Genomic DNA, 26059 nt, shown 5'->3' with positions numbered 1-26059 from the left:
GAGAAGCTTTATAATCAGGATTTTGACGAGCATGCCCAGGTGATCCTCCTGCACACTAAAGTTTGGCAATTATTGCCTTAATCAAAACATCTGTTCAAGGATACAGATGTTAATAAATTGGTTTTTATGTATGTTTAAGCTTGTAGCCTCTGTCTCCATATACCAGCAAGTCTCCTGTCCTCATTTCCCTGGCAGCACATCACAACAGTGCAGAGCTCAGAGTGTGAAGCCAGATCTTCATGTATTTGCATCTCATATCTGGTTGTTACAAACAGTGATCTTCAGCAACTCTTCTGTGGTTCAGTGGCCCTGGCTATAAAATGGAAGTGTCATTAAAATCTAACCCTTAGGTTGGAAAAGTACATAAGTTTCTTTTAAAATCACTCAAAATTGTGCTGCAATATAGTAAGAGCTCTGTGCTTGTTATATGCAAAATAAAATCAGTAAGGTTTCCCATCCCCAACATCTTCCCAAAGATCTCATTTCCATCTCTATTTCTAAAGCATTATTTTCCAACTCATTCCAAAACTTTTCCCTTTTTTTTGTTGTATCAATTCTCTGAAAATGAGTACTTGTGGCATATTCACTGCTGTATTCCTGGTGCCTAAGACAAGTATTGGTGCATACTACAGACTCAATAGTTAATGAATGAAATAGCGACTACATAAACCTGATTTTACTACTTTGTCTTTCTCCTTGTAGTCATCTACTAATAAGAATCCCTGCTTCCTTGCTGACAGTCAGTGCACCTGGATCAGTCTTCAACTTCATCCCAATTTCTGCCATCACCCAGAAGAATTTAAGCTCTGATACTGCTCAGTCCCTTCCTTACACAATACACAAAAGTCTCGGTTCTCTCCCTACGACACTACACAATCTCTACCTTTTCTGACAAATAAATTACAATCTCCAAAGACTTTTTTCATTCTTTCTTTTTTGACTTCTCTCTAGCACTTCATTCTGTTGACCTGACTCACCTCTACTTTCCATCTCTCCTACTTCTTATTTAACAGATCATTCCTTCTCCATTCCCCATTTTCCTCTATGTTTAATCAATCCCCATGTTAAATCCTTTAATGGCACCAATCAAGATGATATTCAAACTCTTTAGCACCTAAGTCTAGATCAGTGTTCTTTTGTAGTTTCCTCTTTGATTACTCAAAGACTAGCACAACACATTTTCCACCTTTTCCACCCTGGCAGCATGCACCAGAAACCATAACTTCACCAAATGTCCTTGTCACAGAATAGAACTGAATGTTGTTCCATTATTGTCACTTTTATAGACCTGCTTCCAGCCATCATAGGGGAAAGTTCACATGGAGAACATATTTACAATACAGAGGAGACATTCACCCTGCATGTCTCACTGTCAGGACATATGAAAAAGAAAACAGAAGCAAAAATAATCAAATATATGTATAACACAAAACAGAATTTCCAACACTTCAAATATCTTTGGAGACAGAGACAGAGAGAGCGAAGGTGGGAGAGAGAGAGGGAAAGGAAGAGGAGAGGAAGGGAGGGAGAGAGGGAGGGAAGGAGGGAGGGAGAGAGGGAGGGAGGGGGTAGCAAGAGAGGAAGAGACAGAGAGAGAGGGTGAGAGATAGTAAGCTTTATTTACCTGAATCTAACTGTGAATCTGCTCCCAGGTTCTCACATTTGCTCTCTGAATGTGATACAAAGATAAAATTGAAATCGGAGGAAGAGCATTTCTTCCCCTTTTCTGAACTCGAATCTGCAGGAGGAGGATGCAAAATGCTTAGTTTCTGCATTTATTGAATATCTTCTGTATGAAGTATCCGGGTATGGGTAAGGGAATGATATGTATATTTTCCAATACATGAAATGGTCCAAGTTCAGAAACAGAGATACATGTTTTATATGTTTTTTTTTTCCTTTTAGTTTTGGTCAGACAGAGGAGATGTGATTTCTACATGAAACACTGGACAATGAAGAAAGTGACTACTCCAGAAAACAGTATTGTTTACTCATGAACAAGCATGAAATAAAGAGATAAACACAGAAGCATAATGGTTTCCTACCCCTGTAAGGTGGATTCCAAAAGCTGACTGATTTCTGAAAGCCTAGTTCTACTGATTGCATCTTCCTCATTCTCCACCATTACTAAATTCTTCCCAAAACTTGAAACTTTAGAATGTTAAATTTCTACTTATTAGCAAGCATTTTGTCAATGCATTTTTAAAAACCAGAATAGAAATTAATTGTGACCTGGGAGTATTCCTCAGTGGTACAGCCTGTGCCTAGCATACATAAAACCCTGAGTTCAATCCCTAGGACTGCAAAAATAAAAGTGAGAAAATGTATTTCTCTCATGTAATCTTACTAACTTTATTATAATACTATTAATATTTCTTAAAAATAAATTATGTCCCAAAAATTGATATTTTATTTAAATTAGAACTTTAGGAAGCACATAAACTGCTGAAGTGTAAAAAAATTTACTCAAAAAATAATAATTCTACCAACATGGAAAGAAATTTTAAATCCTGTCTGTTTCTTTTAAATTCTTTATGTATCAGGTAAAGGCTGAAACTTGAGTTTAGATCAAGCTACTTGCTGGATTGATTGTTCAGAGAAATAATGCTTCTCTTTGCTACCAAAACCTATGTATGTGTATGGACTTCAACCTGTAAAATTAAAAAAGTTCAAATTCTAGATATTTCTCATGATATTCATTTAAATTTTATCTAGCAACAACCAACAAAACTTTAATGAAGCCACAGAAAAGTATTATGTTGCCTATAAACGACCTCTTCTGAATAAGGTAAGAAGTTTTATTCTTTTCCAAGGCTGTAACAGAAACTTTACTGAAAAGAAATGGAAGGGAAAAAGAAATGTGAGCATCAGCTATAACACAAAGTTAGAAAGAAGATTAGACTTGAAACATTGGTATGCCAAACTTCTTTGGAGAAGATGAGTAGACATCAAAATATTGATTCTACACCTGGGCAGAAGGCAAAGATGCTCCCCATGATATGAAGGCAATAATGCATGAATTCAGTGGTGTGTCCTGGCTCTCACAAAAGGCAATTGTAGCACCAAGTCAGCATAAGGAACAAGATTAAACTGACAAGGAAGTCAGTAAGGATTTAAAATCCTTCACAATCCATGAGGCTTTAAATGAGTTCTCAAAGCAGACCTCAGCCTCTTATTTTTCAATCTGTGGAACAGGGATCATAGCACCCAACTCCCGGATTGGTAGTGAGGACTACTGGCAATAATGCTACTCCTGTTCCAAAGAAGGTCAGCAAATTCAAGCTATTGCTGCAAGTATTTGGTAGTAAGTATGTGACATTCAGAGCATATCTCTTTAAATGAATGACAGAGCATACAAGTAAGTAAAATACTTCTTTAAAACATTTTGATTTCTGGAATATCAGTAAATTTGTCATTTAGCTTTCTTCAAGAGATATTGTTTAACATGAGAAAGGTTACAAAGTATTCTAAAAATCCAAAACCCTCTGGAGACAGCCAATAATGATAATGGCTTAACTCAGGTTATTATTCAAAAGAGTAGACAGCCATTTCTTAAACTACATATAATTTTTGAATAGAGTATAGTGGATTCTTGCAATTTTGGACTCTTTTGCAATTTAAATCTGTATCAAATTTTAAAGCTCAGAAGTTTAACTACATGTTATTCTCTGTTAAAAATCCCTGAAATGTCTTGAGATAACAATTTTTCAATACTGTACCTCTTGCTTTGACTTTTGCTGAGTCCACATAGAATACAACCTTGTATTCTCCTCCCAAGGACCCAGACTGCAGATAATGAGTCCCATACTGCTCAATCAATCTTCGGTAGGCACTGTAGTCATACAAGGAAGGAAGGTAGGAGAGCTCCTTCCAGAATGGCTCAGCCAGTTGTAAAACTTCTGGGTTGTTATTAATGAACTGAGCCACCTCAACGGTGTTCTGAATAACCAACAGCTGATAATTCTATGGGGGAAAGAAAAAATAAAGAGTTTTAAGTAGAAGATAAATAAAAAATGTAATGGATAGTTCCCTGTCCAACATCTCCATCAACTGCCACTACCAATCAATCCAGGCTTTTTAAATTTTTATTTTTAATGCATGATGAGGTCTCTTTGGGGCCCACTCTCTTTAGGTTATTCAAGGAATTTTACAGTCCCAAATAAGAATAAAATCTGAACAAGTGCCTGGTAATGTATTTTATATAAGACCACTATAACTCTGAGACCCAACTTGCTATTGCTACCTCCTCAACTAGAAAAAGAAAAGCAATTTCATCTACTGCTAATGAACTTCACAAATCAGTATTTAAATAATGTGTCCTGAAGGTCCACATCTTGACCATGACTTATAGGAAAACAACTATATAATTTATCCCCACAATAGTGTAATTAAACACTAAGGTACTTTATAATGAGATATTTTAAACATTTCCTAAGCATCTTTTAATGATATTGAAGACAGACCTACCTTACACCAAATCCTTACTAAGTGGACAACATAATATAAAGATGACAAGTATTTTTAATAAGCTCATATTTCCACAACTGTCTTAGACATAAGACAAACAAAATTAATATTGCTTATATCCCCTTTGTGCAATTTATTAACTAAACTACTGACTTTAAGGGTGAGATAAAATATGCAGATTGTGAGACAACCAGTAAGATAAATTCTTTTACAGTAAATATATATTGATTAGTACAATCCATCTTAACTATTCTGGTGTCTCAATATTAAAATTTTGGTATTTCAGAATAACAAAGTATTTTTTAAAATGAGTTTTACATTTTTCAAATGAAATTTTTGGTACATCAAAAATGATTAAATATTTTTAAAATATTTTAGCTTCATGCATCTTCTAAAAAGATTAGCATTAACTTTTAGGAAGTACATTTCAAACATCTACTGCATTTTCAAACATTGAGTATAACACTTAAAATAGTAACATCAGTATCTATGAGTGAGAATTTTAGGATAGTTTAAAATGGAAGATTTGAAGATAAATTTAAGGTTTTCAAATAATAACAGATACTTTGGCAATAAAAGTATAAATAAATAGATTGTCAAAGAGAATTAGCAAGTATTACTGTACCTTTAAAGAAATAATATTGTACTTTAAGGAGATACTATTTCCTTAATTTAAACAGGAAAGCTGATCTTTTTGATACATACACTTTTGTTAATGTTACCAACTTTTTAAACCAATGAGATAGGAAAACATTAGCTGATGTTTCCTACTAACCTTTTCCTTAAACTCTTCTTTGAGACTTGAAGCATGATTGTATGAACGGGATAATGACGATCTGAAAAAGAACTTGCTGCTTCTTGATGATTCATATTCTGTCAACGTTTGTTTTATGTAAGACCAAGTACTTTCATAAAATTCATAATTAAAATCATTATTTATTTTTACCTACAAAAAAAGAGAAAATTTTCGCGATGATCAAATTAAAGCCTTGGATATCCCCAAGATACATTTGTATCTAGATGCTTTCATTATGTAGCCTTCCCCCAAAGACAAACTGCTGCACTGACATAAAAGAGTTATAAGACCTTTAAGCCTAGGTCTGTGTGAGTCTGAGGAGGGAATTCATGCTACAAGTATTCTGTTAACAGCAGACATCATATCAGTGACAAGGCCAAGTGATTCACAAGATGTTTGCTTATAAATATATCCCATTTTTCATGAAAGTTGAAAATTAGTTTAGAAGTTAATATGGTAACACAGCTACATTGACAGAGAGCTACAAAAGCATTTGGCTCTTGATTTCCTATAAAAAGAGAAGAATAGAGATACAAATAGGTGGTATACAGCAATTGGATCATTTGAACTTTGTTTTGGAATGCGATATGATGCAGATTTAATGTTCTGATTTTACTTGGCTTGAATGAATGCTGTGATACAATCTTTTTCTTATGTTAAGTGATAGAAGAGAAGGACATCCCAAAAGAATTTTAAAGACCATAGTTTTGTCACAAGTGGCTGAGAAGCAACAGCTCCAGTTTTCATAGAGACCAGTATTTATTTATCCATTATTTTACATTATATCCAGTGTCAAAAGGAAACACTCACAAGAGGCTGGTAAGTAATGTAAGTACCAGAAGCATTCATTGAAAGTCATAGTGACAAAAAATGGGTGTATATCCTATCTAAAAAGGACACACAACAATTGAATCCACCAAGCAACCACATTATGTAGCTACAAGATCTAGTATGGACAGAGTTACTGACATTGTTTCAAAAACCTTTTTGAGTAAATGTCTCTTATTTCTTGAAGTAACAGGCAATGAATTTCAAAAGAAAACAATTTTCATAGGAAAAAAGTAAACATGCAAAAAAAAAAACTCTGCTAATATTCAAATTGGGGACACTGCATAGTTCCTGTGTTTTGGGTTTTTTTTTTTTTTTTTTTTTTTTTTTGTCTTTTTCATTTTTACCGGTACCAGGGATCGAACTCACAACCGCCTGCTTACAAGGCAGGTGCTTATGCCGCTGAGCTAAATCCCCAGCCCCGCTCCTGTGTTTTTATATATAATAATATATGTCTGTGTTTGAGACCGAAGTATGAATAAGCAGTGAGAAAACAGAAAAGATAGAAATGATAAACTTTTAAAACAAAACTAAAAGAAAAGAAAATGCAATCATTCTAAATGATGCTTGTGAAGACAAAATGCATGTTGTTGGATTATGTGTGAAAGTAAAAATGTAAAACTCTTGTTAATTATAACTGTGTTAATTGTATATGCCCAGTCAAAAAAAGACTAGAAGAAAATAAATCAAAGTTCCAAAATACACTATTTATTATATGACTTTTACTGCATGTTGAAAATTATGCATTCATATTAAAAACAAGTGAATTTAATCACTAGAACATTATTTCTACTACATCATAAAATTGATTTGTTTAAAAGTCAGATAAATATCATAGTATTGGAGCCAGGCTGCTATTGTTCAAATCCCATATTTGTCGTCTATTATTTCTCTGATCATGTGTAAGCTATTTCTCAGGTTTTTACTCAGTTTCTTAATCTGTGAATTGAGCCACAGACAGTAGACAGACAGACTATCTCTTTGGGTTATTACAGACTGAATTATCCATTACCTTTGGGACTGGAAATGTTTGGGGATTTCAGCTTTGCTTAGATTCTGGGCTATTTACATGTACATAAGACATCTTACAGGTAGGATAAATCTGAATGCAAAATTCATTTATGTTTTACATATATCTTAGACACATAGTGTGAAGGTAATTTTATGTGTTCTTTAATCGTTTTGTGTGTTAAAAAATTTCATGGTGTGGAATTTTGCACATCAGCTTCATGTCAGTGAAAAGGTTTTAGATTTAGAACATATCCAACTTTGAATTTTTAGATAAGTGATACTCAACCTGTATAAGGAAAAAAAACTCATGAAACTTTTGAGCAGTGTTTAGTACACAAAGGCTATTTCGTAAACTGTTTCTATCATGACAAATTATTTCTCGTTAAAAAGTAAGTTTAGAAATCTGTGATCTTGTCTTCATGCCAAGAGAGAAAGCAAAAGCTCAGGTAATGTAGCCTTAGTTAAAATTTTCATTTATAATATATCCTTCCTACCATTTGGTATGTTGTCTGGGTTCTCTCTTTTTAAAAAAAGTCTTGAAGTACATTCATGATCAAATGTAGGAAAATCCAAGAAGTTTCTCCTACATAAGCTTTAACTCAAACCCATCTGTAACTCATCCCAGGCGGACAATGAATGCAAGAACCCTCAGGTATCGCTCAGGCTGATATAAGCAGAGCGGCACTTTCCCAAGCAAACACGGAGTAGGAATGTGCTGAGGTTTCAAAGACCTTCCTTGTTGTGCAAAAAATACAAGTATAGCAGAAAACATGCCTGACATCAAGGAAGTTGTTTACCCAAGAAGAAACAAGGTTTGCCCTAAAAACAAAATGACAGAAGCAACCTCACAATGCTGATGGTAAAAACAGAGGCAAGAGATAAGAGATGCATTCATTCAGTTTCGTGTTTATTTACTAATAAGTCGCCTTCCTCATTGTAGACATGTGAGTCCATAGTGGGCCCTGGGTCGATTTATGTGAACTATAGAAGACATTTATTGCTTCTGTATTTGTATCTGGGTTTAGCACTTGAATAACTGACTCACTGCCTGTTGCTTCCATTTCTCTTCCCTCGAGCTGCTCAGTAACAGGCTATAATTTCCCACTACTCTGACAAACACCCTCACATTTGGTGACTGAAAAGGCATTTTAGATGCCAACCCAAACCAAATCCTGCTGAGGCAAATGAACGTCAGAATCACACTGTTATCAAATTATTCCGCTTCTTCAGAAACTATGGAATTTTAGTATCTCTATTCAGGTAAGTAAGAAATGCTCTTCCTTTCTACTTCCTCTCCTCTGTAACTTCCCAGATCTGACCCTTCAGAAAATTTACATGCAACTCTTCCGGTTATAATTGCAAAAGAATTAGCAATATATCGTTCTAGGAACAGAGGAAGAAAAATTACATACTTATACATATCTCACATTCTCCCTTCTGACCTTTTTGTTTAAATTATAATACATATAATTTACATGTAGAATTTAAAATTGAAAAAGAAATTCAATGCAGTCCATGGAAAGAATAAGATGTAATAGAAAAATAAAGTACTACAAAATCTGACAAATTGGATACGTGTTTTACTATTCCTGATTTGATGACTTTGGAGTAAATTGGATGAAATTCTCTGAGTCTCAACTTCCATATCCACAAAAAAGTAAAAGACTACTTACCTCACAGGCTATTATAATGATTAAACTATTCCACTGCCTACAACAGAGCAGAATCCATGGTAGATACTCAAAACTTGGTAGTCACAGTTATTTTTCAGATCAGCTTTACATTTTATTTTGTGTTTCAGTAGCTCTTAAATGTAACTACAGTATTTTATAGACCTTTCTCACTTAACAAATGAGTTCCATTCCTGTGACTGGATAGTTAAATGAATTGGTCACTAGATGGGAAATTGTATATAAGATGTACATTGTAATATTTGGAGCAAAAAATGGTCAAAGGAAACATCAATATGATGACTTTGCCTTTATTTGCATAACTCTTACATGCAGTACTATATAAAAGAACATAAAGCTACAGTAATGTACAGTACTCAGCAAAAATTACAGTTCTGTACTGTAGAAGCCACCATAAAGCCACACTGCCACTCATGTTTTAGCATTGTAAATCCAAATGCAAGTCATAAATCTGAGCAGTGGATCATACATATAAAAGCGTGACTTGGATGAAAATCTGAGCAGTTGCCAAAGAGGTAGGTTGTTAAATGAGAAGTATTTACATAAGAGGATGGTGAATTTGCTATTTATACCCAAAGCTACTTGCTAGAGAGGTTTAATCTCAGTAGACAAAAGGCCCTTCTGTTGGAACATCATTGTAGTTTTAGTTTAAAAATTTGGAAGTCATATATAAGGAGAGCTGAACTGAAAATTTTGGTTCTGAGATGAGTGGAGAAGAAAAAATGAGAGAAGGAATCTCGGCAAGGAGAACAAGAATGAGAAAACAGAGTAAGACCAGAAACTTGACTTTGTGAGGTGATCAAAGGCTGGTATGAGACGGGAAAGGAGAGGAGCAGCAGTAGGAACAGCCTGAACATGTTTGCACTACTGCAGCAGAAAATCTTCCATCTATCTTCTCTCCAGATCTTCAAAAATGTCCCATAATGTCGTTACTGTTTGTGTGAGCAGATTTTGTGTTGATAACAGGGAACAAGATTGAATTTAGTTGTGTCTGACAGAAAAAGCATTTGAGAAGCACAAGCAGAGAAGAGGGAAGAAAGCAAGAAGAGAGGAAAAGGAGGAGAGAAAGGAGTCAATTCGCATGACAACCTACCAATTAAAAGTGTTGTTGTCCTGTATCTCAGTTAAAAAGTGATTCTTTATAATCAGGTTGGTCACTTTGCATAATATAAGTAAATCCTCACCAATCACCAAAAAATGAAATCACATAAATAATATCTGACAATCTGTGGATTAGAAATCAACTGTATTGATGTAATTAAGTACCTGGAATGTGTAAGAAAGGATATTTCCACTCAATCTGTAGAATTGCTTTCCATCCGCACTGAACACTTTTCTACACTGGCCACCAAAGCTTTTGGTATTGATGACTCCCTTCTTAAACTCACCAGTGAGAGCATTATAACTGTTAAGGGAGGAGGAGAAGGAGCAGCAAGGGGAAAGAAAAATCAGTTAAAAACCAGAAATAGTAGTTGCTGGGGAAAAAATCATTAGAGAACTCCGGAAGTTCTTAAAATACTTTGCTGTTAAGTACTTCTGTGAGAAAGCAAAAATAAGAGCAGCGTGCTAGTGCACACCATGTATCATCCAACTTCCCCTGCTTGGCATAATCGCCAACACTAATGGCTGGGAAAATCCAACGTCCTTTCAGCCTCACAGCATATTTTTGTAATACGCAGGCTTGTTGTATCTATGGCAACAGCTGGTTTTGAACTGAGTCTATAGGTGAAATCAATAAGATTAAGGTTACTCTAGAAGAAAGCTTATCATCTCTGAATATGCTGAATAGCACACTCCTTAACGTAACTTTATTCTATTTCTGATAATAAATTTTAAAATTTTACAGGAAATTCAAATCTAATCAAAATAAAGTATTTTATATCCTTAAAAACTTAATTAATAGGCCAGGTGTGATGGCGCACATCTGTAACTCCAGATCTCGGGAGGCTGGGACAAGAGATAGTTGCAAGATTGAGCCCACAAGGGCTACGAAGTGAATTCAAAGTCAATAGTGAAATCCTGCCTCAAAGAGACAAAAATAAAATGAAATAAAATAAATAAAATTAAAGCTTACTTCAGGTAAGCTGATGCAAAAATGTCCTTGGAATTTGTTTCTAAAATGCAAACACAGAATTTTCCCAACCTTTCTTGGAAATGAAGGTTGTCAACTAGGTTAAGCAATCACTTTTTAGCCTGGTTACAACATTCTTGTTTTTCTCTTTCCACTCTCATTCTGTCATCACTATCTTGAATAATCAGTCAGTCTGTCTGTCTGTCTCTCCCTCCCCTGTCCCACCTCCCTTGTCTGCTCCCATAATATGACCAACTGTTCAGATTTCACTGGGAATGATGCTGGTCTTTCAGGACCAAAACCAGACCATCCCAGAGCAATGGGTTATGCTACATCTTACTACGCATATCTACGGGTAAACAGATATGAATTTTAAAGATTGGTTTAGGATGTGGCAAAGAGCTTGAGCCACTAAAAGGTCTTGTTTATTGATCCAGTTTTTATTAGGCTCACAAAACTATGAGAGAAAACAAAATTAAAAATTAGAACCCACTGATACACCCAATCTACTCAGCATCTTACCCAGTGCCAGTAAGTTCTATGTTGGGAGGAGGCTGATGAATGTCACAGGAAGGTCTGCTTTCTGAGTCTTCACATCTGTCCTCATCAGCTCCATCTGGTTCACAGTCAGAATCCCCATTGCAAACCAAAGATTTGCTGATGCACTGACCTGAACACAATGGGGGGGAAATCCCGTGCAAATACAAAGAGAGGAGAAGGAAAAGGCAGCCTGGGGTCAAAAAGCATTTTCCCTCACCCCAACGCTGCACCAATACACTTTCATAAAGGTGAGATAAGTCCTCAGAATGTCTAGGGTTTGACAGGTAATTATTTTGCTCTCTACTTTGCAGCATACGGAACAGATCTTCACCTTGGTCAGAAGCAAAATTAAAAACAAAATTATGGCCTGAAATCAAAATTCAAATCCTCACCCACTACCATCAAACAATTTTATCTAAATCCTCCAAAACCCAATTGCTGCTAACTACAGGAAATTGATTGATCTCTCGCCCTCCAACTTTTTTTCTTTCTAGAATCACTAACTAGTAGTTATTCAGATTACAAGATATGGGCATAAAAAAGGATCAAACAAACAATGAAAGCACAAACCGTTCTTTTTGATGAACTAACAGAGACTAATAGTATAGTTATCTGTCTTGTACACATACACACACACACACACACACACACACACACACACATATATAATCTTTTCCCACCTTTCTTTTTTTTAATTTTAAGAGAAAGAAAAAGATCACAGAAAAAAACAAACATAAAAGAAACATACAACAACAAAAGCAAACCAAAACAATAGTGATACAGGTTTTTAAAACAAGATGATAGGAATTTAGCAAGTGTTGTTATATTGCATATCATTATCTTCAAAAGAGATGCTTAGATTACAGAAAAAATCATGCAAAATGAATCAAACAATATGATCACTAACTGTTCTTTTCTTTTATATTTTGTTTTTTCTGTGGCCTTTTTATGCCCATATCTTATAATCTGAACAACTACTTTGAAGCTAACAATGTACAATATATTAACCATTACTAATTGCCTATTACTTTGCTTTGAGATTATGAATCATCTTTATTGTTTCTTCATTTTAAAATAACAAAGAATCAATTTAAAAATTTAAAAATATTAAGTTAAAAAACGTATTGCCACTAATCTCTTTCAAAATGTTTCCCCTCACTTTGGACACACTTACCCCTAATTCTTGCCACATTCTGTAGCAGTTCTGAATAGCCTCTTGCATCAGTGTCATTAGGTGCACTGTTGACTTTGCCTCCATGGCTCTGAGTCAACTTAAAATAGTAACCTTTCAAAATCAGTTTGATTTTGAGGAAGAACTAAAAGTTGCTCAGTGTCAGATCTAGTGAACAAGGTAGATGAAAACACTGTCATGTGTTTGTGAACCTAGCTTTCTGTGAAATAGCACTTAGCCTCAGCGTTCACCATATTTCTGAGCACACCTCATAAAGACACTGATTCAGAAGGTGTCAAGAACAAGGGCAGGGGAAGGAAATAAAACAAATTAAGATGAGATTAGTGTTTGTACTAGTTGTCCATGAAGCATTCGCTCTGCATCACAAATATGTACTTATAAAAGAAAAAAATAACAAGGGGATTAGTGTGCTTGAAATGAGGGGTGTATTTTGAGGCGGATTCATTTCAATGTGTCTTTTATTATGATGAAATTTTATTTAAATATTCACTGTATATTTCAATCATACCTCTCTTGCTTCTTACTTAGTTCTAATTACTTTTCTTATAAACATAATAATTGCTATAGGAACACTGTTTCTGCTCAACCTCAGGTATATACACCACTGCCTCTGCATCTTCAACAGAAACACAAAAGCAAGAACAGTTTGGCTATTAATAGGTACAGAGCCATTCAATCCAGAGCCGGAGAGCATCACAGCCTTCGGAATCAGATGCCTCCCTTGTGCTTGGAGGAATGATAGTTAAGTGTGTGATGATCTATACCCTCAAAAATCTTACTGATATTTGGAGGAGATTAATGTAGAGGTCAATTGAATTTCAGTGAAATTCAACAGTTTTATATGGAGAAAATTAAACAAATAGCGCTGGAATTTGAAGTCTGCAAGCTGAGCCTCTGAAAGACAGATTACCTGAAAAACACCTGAAACGCTCTCCACAGCCCCCTTCCGTTGGACACCCTTGTGTGGGTTCACAGGATCGTGTTTCAAAAGCATTTCCAGTACAATTTTGACCCCCAAACTGTCCATAAACAGCAACTGTCCGCCTGCGAGTCTAAGCACAAAACGGGTGATGTCTTTGGTTGTAATTACCGCCGATTTTCTTTTTCTGAGTAACAAAATCTAAGAAAAATTAATTCAATTTGAGAAACAATGTCCGTGAAATTTTGCTTGCATGCTACAGAAAACCTGTAAGATTACTAAACCCACAGACTCTCCTGTCCTTGATTTCAATGACACTTAGAGCTCCTAGGAGCTTTCTTAGAAGTACTAATCTAAGTGTCATTGAAAGCAAACTTTCTGGTTTAAGTGAAAAACACTTTTTAGTGAATCTTTGAAAGCATAATTTGAGCTGGGTGTGATGGCTCACGCCTATAATTCCAGCATTTGGGAGGCTAAGGCAGTTTGATATCAGCCTGGGCTACAAAGTGAGCTCAAAGCTAGCCTGAAGTAAAGAGTGAGACCCTGTCTCAAAAAGAAAGAGAGAGACAGAGAGAGAGAGAGAGAGAGAGAGAGAGAGAGAGAGAGAGAGAGAGAGAGAGAGAGGAAGGAAGGAAGGAAGGAAGGAAGGAAGGAAGGAAGGAAGGAAGGAAGGAAGAAAGGAAGGAAGGAAACTTGAAAGAAACAAGGTTAATCATGTAAACACATAAGCAAGTAGATTACAATACAGAATGTGTAACAGTAGAGCCATGAACAAGAACCAAGCAGCACTGAAATTTGGAGGCAAGAATCAGCTTTATTTTTGCTGGAGGATCCAACCTGGATCCTTCCCAAAAAAGTCGAGCCCTGAAGGCTCAGGGAGGGAGGCTTTTATGGGGGAGCAAAGCAGAAGTACAGAGGCAGAGTGCTTGTCATCTGGGGATTGGCTCTTACAATGTGCATCACAGTGACCAGCCGTCTCTGGAGACAGGAGTAACAGAAGCAAACAAAAGGAACTGAAGTAAACTGGAGGGTACTTGGGCAAAAGAAACTACCAGAAACTGAAGTATACTGGCTGGGGACCATTTTCTGCTATAAGTGGATTACTGTCTTGCCCAAGAGTTAATTTTAAAAGGTGAAATGAATTTTGGCGGAGGGATATTAAGGGTACTAGGAATAGAGATGAAGATGAAGATGGAGTTAGGATTTACTCAGCCATCGTACATTGAATTAGAAATACAGATTCCTTGGGACAAGTGGTAACAGAACTGTAATTTGAACTGAGTCCATTTGCATTAGCTGGATCCGAGCCCTGACTTCTTTCATTGTGTCCAAGCAGAGGAACCATGAGTGAGGAGTGGAATACAGCACGATTGTTGATACATGTTCAGTTCTGTTTTAAATTGATAAAGATGAATCTCAAATGTGAGTTATCAATATGTTCTTTTCTGAGGTCCCAAAGCACAGATGGTGATGTTTGTCTAGGGAGTGTTTGCCTTCTGTATGATCAGGGTGCCCTTCCAGTTTGCCCACCCTCAATAGGCTCATTATCACCTGTCAGATTCTGTTCTTATGACCCTTTTTCATTTTCACCCATCTCTTTCAAAATAAAAAATTGTTGTTATAATCTGGGAGCATCTCCACTGCATGCTGACCTTCACTCAAAGAAAAAAATTACTTGTGTGAAAAAATGCTTTCTTTCTCTCTATTTGAGAGTCCTTTCTCATTTACAAATTATAAAAGTATTTTATGTGCTTGGTGTCTCTTTGACTTTTGTTTCATTACTCATGTACCTTTGTCCCTGGAACCAGTGTTGTCATCTACAGTTGCTAGAAAACAAATGCTTTATTGTGTAACTTGTTTTGAAAAATACTACACATGTAAGAACGAAGTAAAAATTTGAGGGAAATGACAATCCTTCAAGTTATTTCTTATATAATTTTGTTTTTTAAAGATTTAAAATTACACATATTATATATAATATTATATATATCAAATTAAACATTTTAAAGCAGTTCAACCATTCAAATGATTGGAAATTTTAAAGTAAATATTGTATTTCTAAGAATTTATACAGAGAGAATTATGAGAAAAAAGGATGATTATATATGTACAAAAATGCCCAGTAAAATTTTATTTATAATAAAAAATGGAAGCAACAACCTATATATGAAATAACAGGAAGTGAATAATTTTGATACATGTGCATAAGATCATAGTAAAAATGTAAAGTGAAGTGGAGTTAGGTTCAAATAGTATAATGAAAACCCATGATGTAATAGTTCTTTTTTAAAAATTAGCAACAGAAAGAAAACGAGCTGAAAGAATAAACACCAAAATGCTGACAGATTTGTTTCTTTCAATAGAAGTAGGACTGGGACATGGGATACAGCTCATGGCACAAGCGTCTGCCTGGAAAGTGCAAGATTTTGAGTTCAATAGCCAGTACCAAAAAAGAAAAAAAAAAAAAAAAAAAGAAGTATGGACATTCATTTGTTTCTTTTGTTTAAAAACAGGATCTCACTATGTAGCTCAGGCTAGCCTTGACCTCACTATGTAGCCCAGGCTGACCACAAACTCATGGCACTCCTCTTGCCTCAGTCCCCCAAGTGCTGGGATTCTGGGATTACAGAAATGTTCCATAACGAAGCTTTTTTTTTTTTTTTTTTTTGGTCTTTTTGAGACAAGATCTCACTATGCAGTTCAGGCTGGTCTTGAATTGACATTGTAGCCAAAGTTGGTCTCCCACTTGCAATAATCCTCCTACTTCAGCCTCCCAAGTACTGTAATCAGAGGCACGCACTACCATTGTTAGCTCATAACCCAGTTTTGACTGTTGTATTATTTATTTACATTTTAGTTTTTTGTTGAATGTTTTATAAAGGGAAAGGACATTTTTTATAATTACTTATAATAAGGTCAATTCTAACATTTGTGTTATTCAAGCACAATCATTATTGTATTTATTATTAAACTTTAAAACATTGCAAAATGATTTTTTATGGTTGTTCACTATTTGAGAAGAAACCTAAAGCAGTCATTTTGTTATTTGCTAGTGTTGGCTTGAAATGAGAAAAAAAGGCTGAAACCAGTGAATAAAAAAAGATTTTGAATTTCTCCTAATTCTATTTCATGGTATCCCAATTTATCTAATAACTAGTAAGTGGCCTTTAACTTTTAGCCTCTGTACATTGCCAGTCACAGTCAAGATTCAAGAAAGTAGAGCCAAGGACATAGCTCAGAGGCACGGCGCCTGCCTGGCAAGTGTGAGGTCAGGAGCTCAAACCCTGGTACCCCTCAGTGAAAAATAATTTTTAAAAATTCAGGAAGGTCCTCAAGAACAATGAGTGTTATCATTATAATAATAAGTATTAAACATGCCATAATTTTCTCCCTTCAAAATCCTACAATAATTTCCAACAAACATTAACACTAACTAATGCATATTCTAAAGCTAATACCATGTTAGCCAGACCTACCTGAGTCTTGGTGCAGCCGTTGCATTCTGTCCACTGGCCGTACGGATTCCACTGGCAGTCAATTGGAGAGGAAACACTGTCCCAGTGTCCAAGTATCCATTGGAAAGCAGTTGGACAGACAAGCAAGGGCACATAAATAACACACAAAAATGATCAAAAATAGTCACAAAACACACACAAAATAATCCAAACTCTTTAAAGGTGTTTTCCTAAGAGATTCTGAAAGTGTCCTAAGATATATTAAAACAGAGGAAAAGAAACTCATTTTATTAAAGATTAACAGTAAGCAAACATCTGTTATATACATGGTACTATCAAGCTATGTAGAAATAACAAAAAGGATATATCATTGGCCACAAATAGAAAGAATAGCAGAAACGTGGATGTACAAGTAACTAATAAAAATACAATATTAAACATATTTAATAAATTTCATAATGGATGTCACAACTTAAGGTGTTATAGAAATAGAGACAGAGAGTGTTCATAGAGTTGGAGACATAGGTGAGAACATACAGATAAAAGGTTTTAGGCATGTGAAGGGATTATAAATGATGAGTCAAAGAGTTATCCAAAAGTTTAAATGAGAAACAGGAAACTCTAAGATTACCCTGTGAAAGTGGATCAAAGATCTAAATGTTAAAATAGAAAAACTTAACTGGTTGAAGAGAAAATAGGTAAAACTCTTGGAGTCACAGGCATAGAGAACCCCAGTGACACAGGAAGTAATACCAAGAATAAACAAATGAGGTTAAATTTTAAAAATTTCTGAACATCAAAGAAAACAACCAAAAAAACTTTAAGAGACATCATGGTAACCATTGTTGGTTTTCCTATTGTCTAGTTTTGAAGGCCTGTAATGCTTTTGTTCTTTTGTTTTGATCCATTTCATACTATCTTCTTTTGTTTGAATTCATTGTACATGAAGATATTAGCAACTGTTTTGAAGAAAACAGACATTATGTAACCACTATTGATTTCCCGTTGTCTTGTTTTGAAGTCCTGTGCTGTTTTCATTGTTTTCTTCTGATCTGCTTTGTTCTGTTTAGCTTTGTTTTGTTTCATTCTCTTTAAAAGAATAAAAAAAAAAAAAAAGTGCCTCGTGTGGTGGCTCACACTTTTAATCCCAGCACTTGAGAGGATCACTGTGAGTTTGAGACCAGTTTGGGCTACAAAGTGAACTCAAGGCCAGCCTGAACTGCACAGTGAGACCCTGTTTCAAAAAGACAATAAATAATAAATAAATAAATAAAATGAAATTTAAAAAAAGAGATGGAGGCAGGGGAAAGAAAAGGAAAGAAAGAGGATGAAAAAAAGAATTGAGATGTGTTATGTACATATATTAACTCCCCATAAAAATGTAATCATTACATAATGTGAATGTGTAGTAATATAAAATAAAAGCTGAAAAACAGATGGCTCTGTCAGATGTAGGAAACTTAAAAACTAGCAGAGGCTAAACGGTAATTTTGGTTTAAATGTTCCCCATGTTCACTTAGGCTATTTGTCAAACACACACCAAGTGGGGCAATGTGAGTTTAAACAATTCCACTCAAAGGACTTGCGGAAATGGAAGGTTGACCCTCGTTATGATACAAGCTATGGAAAACACCTGGCTTAGCCCGAGGAAGACATGACAAAACATAAAGAAATCAGGAGTCCCAATTTCTGGATTCCTAGCACATTTGCAAATAGTAGATGTCTTAAGCCAAATGGACTATTGTGTACTGTGAGGCAGTCAGATTACCTTGAAAGAAAGAAACCCCGTTCTGCAGCGTGCACACCTCAGGAAATGATTCTGGTATTTTTTTTACAGATCTCAAGAATGAATAAATCTATTTTCTTAAAATATTCTCTACCTTTGAAACCCAGAGAATGTTTCATAAGGATTACATTCAAAGTTCAAGTGCTGTTCTAGGAAGCGGGATTCTCTGAATCACAGATAAAGCCACAGCACTGGGGCAAAAGCTTGTAGGTATTTTTAGTCTTCAACTATCTGCTTTACAGAGGAAAAAAAAAGCCAATATAAGAATAAGAATAAAGCACATTTTTGTTATTATTGCCTTTTCCAAAAATACAGAAAAACAAAATATGTTGGAGGGATAAACATGCTCAAGCTGTCATGTGAAACTTACATCATACTAAAAAATTTCCATACAAAATTAATACTTTTAATGGCTTCTACACACAATCAAAATGTTCTCACCTTGAAAAAACTTGCAACTCTCCTGCAAATCCCACCAAAATAAATAAGCTTATTACCTGGAGAAGAAAAACAATAAAGCATTAAAGGTATATTTTAGCTTTCATTTTTTTCCCTTTTTTAATTAGTATGCATTTGAAATATACAGCAAATACATGCATCATGGGGAATTGGTATGCGTACATATATATATCAAAGCTTTCCTTTTTAATGAGCTGAAAACTAATACATTTGTATAATTACTGATTTCTAGGTTTGGAATATAAAAAGTGAAAGAACCATGTAAAAACCTAAGTGACTGCTTTTCTTTTAAGACACCAGATCAAATACAAGTTTGATGGTTCTTTTAAAAATTAAAGATAGAACTACCATATGACCCAGGAATTCCACTAGTGTGCATGTATCCAAAGAAAATTAAATCAGTATGTGGATGCAACATCTCCAGTTTCGTGTTCATTGCAGCTTTATTCTCAATAAAATAGAAAATCAGGGGTTGGATGTTTAGCTCAGTGGTGTAAGTACCTGCTTGGCAAAAGGGAAGTCTTGAGTTCAATTTCTGGTATCAAAAAGTAAAATAAAATAAAATAAAAAATCAACCTAAGTGTCTGTCACTGAATGAACAGATAAAATATTTTCTAAGCAAAGGAATGGAAGTACAATACTTGCACCATAGAAAAAGAAAAAGAATTACAACTGTAAGTGTGTTTAGGTGTGTTAAGATAGATGACCATATTACTAAGTTTTTGTTGGATCACTGAACACAACTGTCTGGAGTCTCACTGTTTGAATGTCCACTTTGTATGCTTTAATCCTATAACTTGAATAACTATTTCTAAGATGACAGTATGTAATTTATTAACTAGTGATTTCTTACTGTTGTTTTGTTTTGTTTTGTTTTTTGAAATTCGGTATTACTTGTATCCTTATACTGTTTTGGGTTTTTTTCCTTTAAATAAAAAAAGAAAGAAAGAAAATGTGCCCCACAATGGAATACTATTGAGCCTTTTAAAAAGAAGGAAATCCTGCCATCCGCGATAATGCAAATGAACCCACAGGGCATTATCTTACAAAATAAGCCAAGCACAAATAGAAATATCACATAATACCTCACTTATAAGTGGAACTAAAAACTGTTGAGTTTATAGAAATAGAATTACCAGCAGCTGAGAACAATGGAGTGATGAGGAAATAATGGTCAGAGAATAAAATTTCAGTTAGACAGGAAGAGTACATTTAAAGGATAGATCTACTGTACAACGTGGTGATTTATTATATAATAATGTTACATATTCTTGAAAACTACCCGAGAGAAGATTTTGTAAGTGTTCCCACCACAAATGTAAGTATGTGAGGTATGCACAACTTTTACTTTTAATTTAACAAGTGGAAAATTGGAAGGTAAAATTCTATGTAATTCTAAGGCCTATGTCTCCTACTATTCATTTTTGTAGCAACAGGAAGGGACTGGATGATGCGTAGGCAAGCAAACTGAAAACACTCCATCAATTTAAATGACCTCAGGAATTTCCTTAGAGTGTCCGCATTGTTCCGTCCCTAACTCCACTGCTCCCTCCCTAACTTCAGCCACCACAGGGACACCTACAGGGAAGAGAAAGCCTGGAAAGAGCAGCAGTGTTGAAGCCTGAAGAGTTAAAAGGGAAAGGAACTCTGTGATTGAGTAATCAAATTTTGAGGTATAAACTGTAGGCAGGGGGCGGTGACTCTCATCTTATTCCTTAGTACTGTGGGTGGTTCCCTCAGAGCTTCAAACACCCCTGAGGCCTTTTATAATCAGCTCTATGTGGTAGCACAAGCCTAAATATTGAGGATCTGACAAGTTACAAAAATACATGTAAGATGTGATTATATTTCATTTGAAAACTCACATGAGTCTTAAAAAACAAATCTAGAAAGAATATAACAAAGGATAATAGTTTATTTCTGGTTGTGAAATTATAGGTAGTTTCCATTATCTCATTTTTATTTATATCTATTCTACTTTTACTGACAACCGAAGGTAAGGATGCATAATTAAACTCTTCACTGGTAACTCTAAGAATATCACACCCATTCAGATCACAAGGCGGTTTTAAAAGTCTTAGAATCATCCCGCATTTCAAGAGGCCAGTATCTTTGTCTTCTACCTACCCAAACATCTTTTCTCTCATTGCACCTATAGAGTTTCTAACATTTTTTCCAGACTCTTTCCTTAGCCTTCCTAGATCACACCCTCTAATTTGATATCTTCCTTTTAGTTGTAAAATCCTACTTGCCTCCTTCTGGCTTTTGGAACTGTGGACAACAGAGAAAAGAGTAATCAATGAAGTATACAAACATTTTTTCCTTTAAAAGAAATGTGAAACATATAATGTTTAAGATATTTTTAAAACTTTATAACCTATATGGGTTCTCTATGTACTTTCATTCTGTGTTATGGCAACTTTTTTTTCTCTTAGAAAGCATGTCTCTGAATTTTACTCATCACCCTTAGGCACTAACAAACAGTCATAGTTTTAAAAACTAAAACTTCCAGAGAACCTAGTATTCAAACTTCAGTGCATCATTGATTTTAAATTTCTCAAGTCTAGCTTCTGAGTGCATCTCATAGGGAAAGTATGGGGCCCACATCAAAAATCCTCCACCTTACTCCTGTCACCACTGCTCAAGCTGCCTGTCTTCTTCCAAGTCAAAACAGCAGTCAGAAAAGATTTTTCTTGGTTGATCCAGTAGGAATCTGGTGATGGTAAAACAGAGAGTAGCTGTCTGAATGCTGGCTCTTTATCTCTTGAGGTGTTTTGCTGTTATTGATGGTCTCCCTACTGGAGAGCTATAAGCACTCCGCCCTCACACCATCACTCCGCGTTCAACAGTGCCTGCCCTCTAGGAGTGCTTTCTGTGCTGATCCCCCATGTTGGGTTGTTGCATCCTGTCTATGGTCAGTCTCTCAGGCAGACATCTTGACTACCCAAACCTGATTCTCTGTGTGTGTGTTTGTGTGTCATTGGGTATTGAACCCAGGGTCCTTACATCTCCAGTCCTGTTTTATTCTTTATTTTGAAACAGGGTCTTGCTAACTTGTCCAACTATCTCCCGTTAAGGTCCATTCCTGGTTCATAGGACACCTGTACATATGCTTGTCCTGCCAGACCCTGAATGTCCAGGTTGCACTCAGAGCTGCTGAGTTGATCTACTCTACTGAAGACAGGCCTGTGCCTTTCATTTTTCCCCAAATGTGCATCGAGTATCATTCTCTTTATTCTTCGTATTTCAAAGAACTCAAGCTTGCATAGTGTTGAGTTGGGGATGTTATGAGATTCACCAGAAAGATTTAAGGTTACTTTTTATTTTATAATATTGCATACAATTTCTAACATCTCATTTTAAAATCTGAGGGTCCTGAATATTACTCATAGTTTTTGACTCAGCTAAAACATGCATCATGAAAACACTCATTTTTAATATCCAGATAGATGCAGTGTTTGTTTTGTTTTGTTTTTTGAAATAAGGTCTTTGACTATAAATTCATTATGTATCCCAGGCTGGCCTCAAACTCACCATTCTCCTACCTTAGTCTCCCACCACCATCCCAGCTCATTAGATGACTGTAAAAGAATTTCAACCAAATTTTAGGGAATAAACGTTTCATCATAGGTATCTTAGCCATCAGCTTCCCCATACACTTACTTTTTTTTAATCCATCAAGGTGTGTTTGTTGAAAGGCCAGTTCTACTCATGAGTTATACAAGCTGACTCTACTAACAAAAATAAATCTAAAAACTTTTTTGGCTATGATCCTGAAACGGAAGCAGTTATTTTTCCTTTCCTTGAGAAAGAATATCATGTATAAATAAGGGAGATAAAATAGCCACAAGGAAATAAGCAGCTACATGAATGACAAAGATAGATACAAGTTGACTCTACAAAAGAAGTAGCTTAGAATTAACTAGATGATAAGACAGAGTATTTTTGTACTGTGTCAGCGTAACTCAGCTGGAACTACAGCCTCCTAGTTCTCTCCATTCTCACTCCTGGATGAGTTGTAACTCTACCTGATACTTCTGATGTGTTCCAACTACAGCCCTCATTTGAGCATCACTGTTTCTGATCATGCCTCACAGATTCCTGACTGAATTCAGTTCCAGGGAAACATCATAAATGGCTGAAAACAGGCAGCTAAGGAAAAGCTTCCTTGGTTTTGAAGTCCTTCTCAAACATCTCAGACCCAAATTATCTACCATAAAAGAGGCATTGAAAGATTCACAGGGGATTCTGAAATTATCTCTCTGAATTAATTTACATGGGTAGAAGAGGAAGCTAAGGATTATTCTCCTTAAAAAGGCCAGGCATAGAAGCCATTTCTAGTTTCTCAAGAGTCGATGACTTTCTCAATTGTTCTTTCCTAAAAACATAGTCTTTCCAGTTTACTTGAAAAATAAGAATACCTGTTTTCAAATATAGGTAGGGATTTGGCATGCAATTTAGGGTAAAACCATTGCTTTGTTGTTGGTATTCTATCAACCAATTAAAGTATAAAAGCATATTTATTGTGACATTAAAATATCCAGAAATGAATGTGAAATACATTTTCAAGCACAAAACAATTATTAAGATGTCTCCTCATAAAATAAGTTGATTGACAGTTAATATAAATATTAGGAAGAAATGTTAGCTAGATGACTTTAGTGAGAGCATCTCATTCTTTTGGAGATTGCAAATATTCCAAACTTTTAAGTAGAAATACATGGTAGAGTAATAGGGATTAAACTGTATAACTCTAACTTTGTAAGTCTACTTAGTAGTGTAGCACCTAACGTTAAACAAGTTAACTTATGAGTGTGTGTTTAATTTTTAATTGTTTAATTCCATATAAGGTAAAGGTCATTCAAGACCTGTATCTTATTCCTCTTCTCCTCCCATTAGAGAGTGAGTATGAATCTGTACAGCAAATGGAAAGCATATGAAAGCAGACATAATCCAGCTAACATGGATGCAAAATCCTTCCTCCAGTTATTACAGTGAAACATCTTTAAAGTTTAAATACCAAAATCTAAAATAATAAAAAATTGAATTTATTTGGGCATCACAAAAGTCTGTGAAGGTGATTTCTGTCTTTGGTCTGTATTTGTCGGGGGAAAGGGGGTTGAACCCAGAGCCTTCACACTGAGCCACATCCCCAGACCTTTTAGTTTTTTTGAAACAGGGTCTTGCTAAATTGCAAAATTGTCCAAATTGGACTCTAACTAGTGATCCTCCTATCTCAGCCTTTCAGAGTACAGGGATTACATAATGGTATCATCATGCCCCAGCTCTGCTTTGGTCTCATCTTTAGTTGAATAGTAATTTTTAAAAATACATGGCCATTTTGCACTGATCCAATATGTACATACAGTAAACCTTCCTTTTTATCCCTTGACCTTCACCACTGCCCATCTACTTATGCCTTCTACTGTCACAATCCTGACTCTTTCATTCAGGATCTCACATTCTAAAGCTTCAAGTGTGCAAATTCACTTTCCTGTAAAACTCCTAGAAATGTTCACCCAAGCCTCACTGCATGTCTCCAAACCAAAACAAAGACCCTAAGAAAAAAATTTCTCTATGAAATAACAGTAGTACTGTTGTACTTCTTTTTTATTTTCTCAGAATTCTCATAAACACTGTTTTCAGTTCACTCTTCCCACACATCTGAATATATACTTTATCTAAAAAATAAGAAAAAGTGCTTGCCTTTGGCCAAACTATTAAAATAAATTCACTTTGGCTGAACTATTAAAATATATTTTAATAATAATTTTTAAAATTACTTTCAGATATTTTCTTCTATAGTTCCCATGTCCTTCTCCTTATTTGATTTTTTATAGTTAAGTATTGCCTTCTTTTTGAGATAGCATCATTTACAAAAGTAATGAGATTATTATCTTACCTTCATGTTTGGAAAAGCATTCAGAGCATAAAAGAAGGGGAAATTTTCCTTTGTAAGGGTCTGGTAAGTTTTCAACAGCAGGAAGGGACAGTAGGCAGTGTCCCCTCAGTGTCTCCTGCTCTAGATTGTCTCAGCACTCTTTTATAGAGCAAGTAGTCCTGAAACCTCACTCCTACCCCACCCAGATTCTCCAGGGACACAAAGAGCCTCTCTCTGTGCTTCATCTGTGCCTTGAAGCCAGATGCATCTTATCAATTACACAGGCTTTAGCTACAACCAGCTGGAAATATTTGGAAGACACAGATATGTTTCTGAGAAATATATCTGTAAATCAAGAACGACAGCAAGTACTCTCAGTTCAGTGTTTAAGAGATTTCCAACCAAAAGTGACTCTGGGTAAGGCAAAGGATAAGCCTCCTTCCTGTTTCAATCAGCTAAACTGGGCAGATGTTTCCATGATATTCTCAAAGAACATTATAAACCAGAGTTGGAGATTAAACATTTTGTGAGGGAAAAGAGCTTGCCTTGGTTCATTACTATAACAAAATACTTGGGACCAGGGTTTTATTAAATAGTTTTTGTACTTCATGGTTCTAGAGGTGGGAGTCCAAGAGCACCATGGCAGCGTTTACTTAACCTATGGTAAAGACTTTCTTGCTGCATCATTATATGGCATAGTGCATCACACAGAGATGCCACCTTGAGTCTCTCTTCCTGTTTATAAAACCATTGATCAATGCTCCCCTCTCATGATCTCATCTAATTCTAGTTACTTTCCAAAGGCTCCACCTCCAAATATAATTAACATGAGTGTGGGGGTTAAGTTTCCAATGCATGAAATTCTGGGGTCACATTCAAACCATAGGAGATTTAAATGAAAACAAAACACTCAGGAATGAAAATTTCCCCAAAACAAAATACAGCCTAATGAAGTGCAATGTC

At 35.4% G+C, this 26059-nt stretch overlaps 1 protein-coding gene across 1 annotated transcript in view; it reads right to left on the bottom strand.

Moving 5' to 3' along the window:
* The window catches only part of C7 (complement C7), a 62397-nt gene extending 37131 nt beyond the window's left edge, over positions 1-25266 (bottom strand). The window contains exons 1-9 of the mRNA XM_003470267.3: positions 25118-25266; positions 19198-19253; positions 16992-17067; positions 13507-13648; positions 11387-11534; positions 10060-10198; positions 5243-5413; positions 3720-3963; positions 1625-1738 (exon numbers count right to left, since the gene is read on the bottom strand). Of these exons, the coding sequence (XP_003470315.1) occupies positions 1625-1738; positions 3720-3963; positions 5243-5413; positions 10060-10198; positions 11387-11534; positions 13507-13648; positions 16992-17067; positions 19198-19253; positions 25118-25123 (1096 nt within the window). The 5' untranslated portion in view covers positions 25124-25266. The remainder of the gene's footprint in view (positions 1-1624; positions 1739-3719; positions 3964-5242; positions 5414-10059; positions 10199-11386; positions 11535-13506; positions 13649-16991; positions 17068-19197; positions 19254-25117) is intronic.
* Positions 25267-26059: the final 793 nt, after the last annotated feature.

This window comes from Cavia porcellus, unplaced genomic scaffold (assembly GCF_034190915.1).
Source record: "Cavia porcellus strain 051 isolate PalLab524CR breed Dunkin Hartley unplaced genomic scaffold, mCavPor4.1 scaffold_11, whole genome shotgun sequence".
Classification (NCBI taxonomy): Eukaryota; Metazoa; Chordata; class Mammalia; order Rodentia; family Caviidae; genus Cavia; species Cavia porcellus.
The sequence above is the reverse complement of the archived record's forward strand: the minus strand, read 5'-3'. Positions and strand labels throughout refer to the sequence as shown.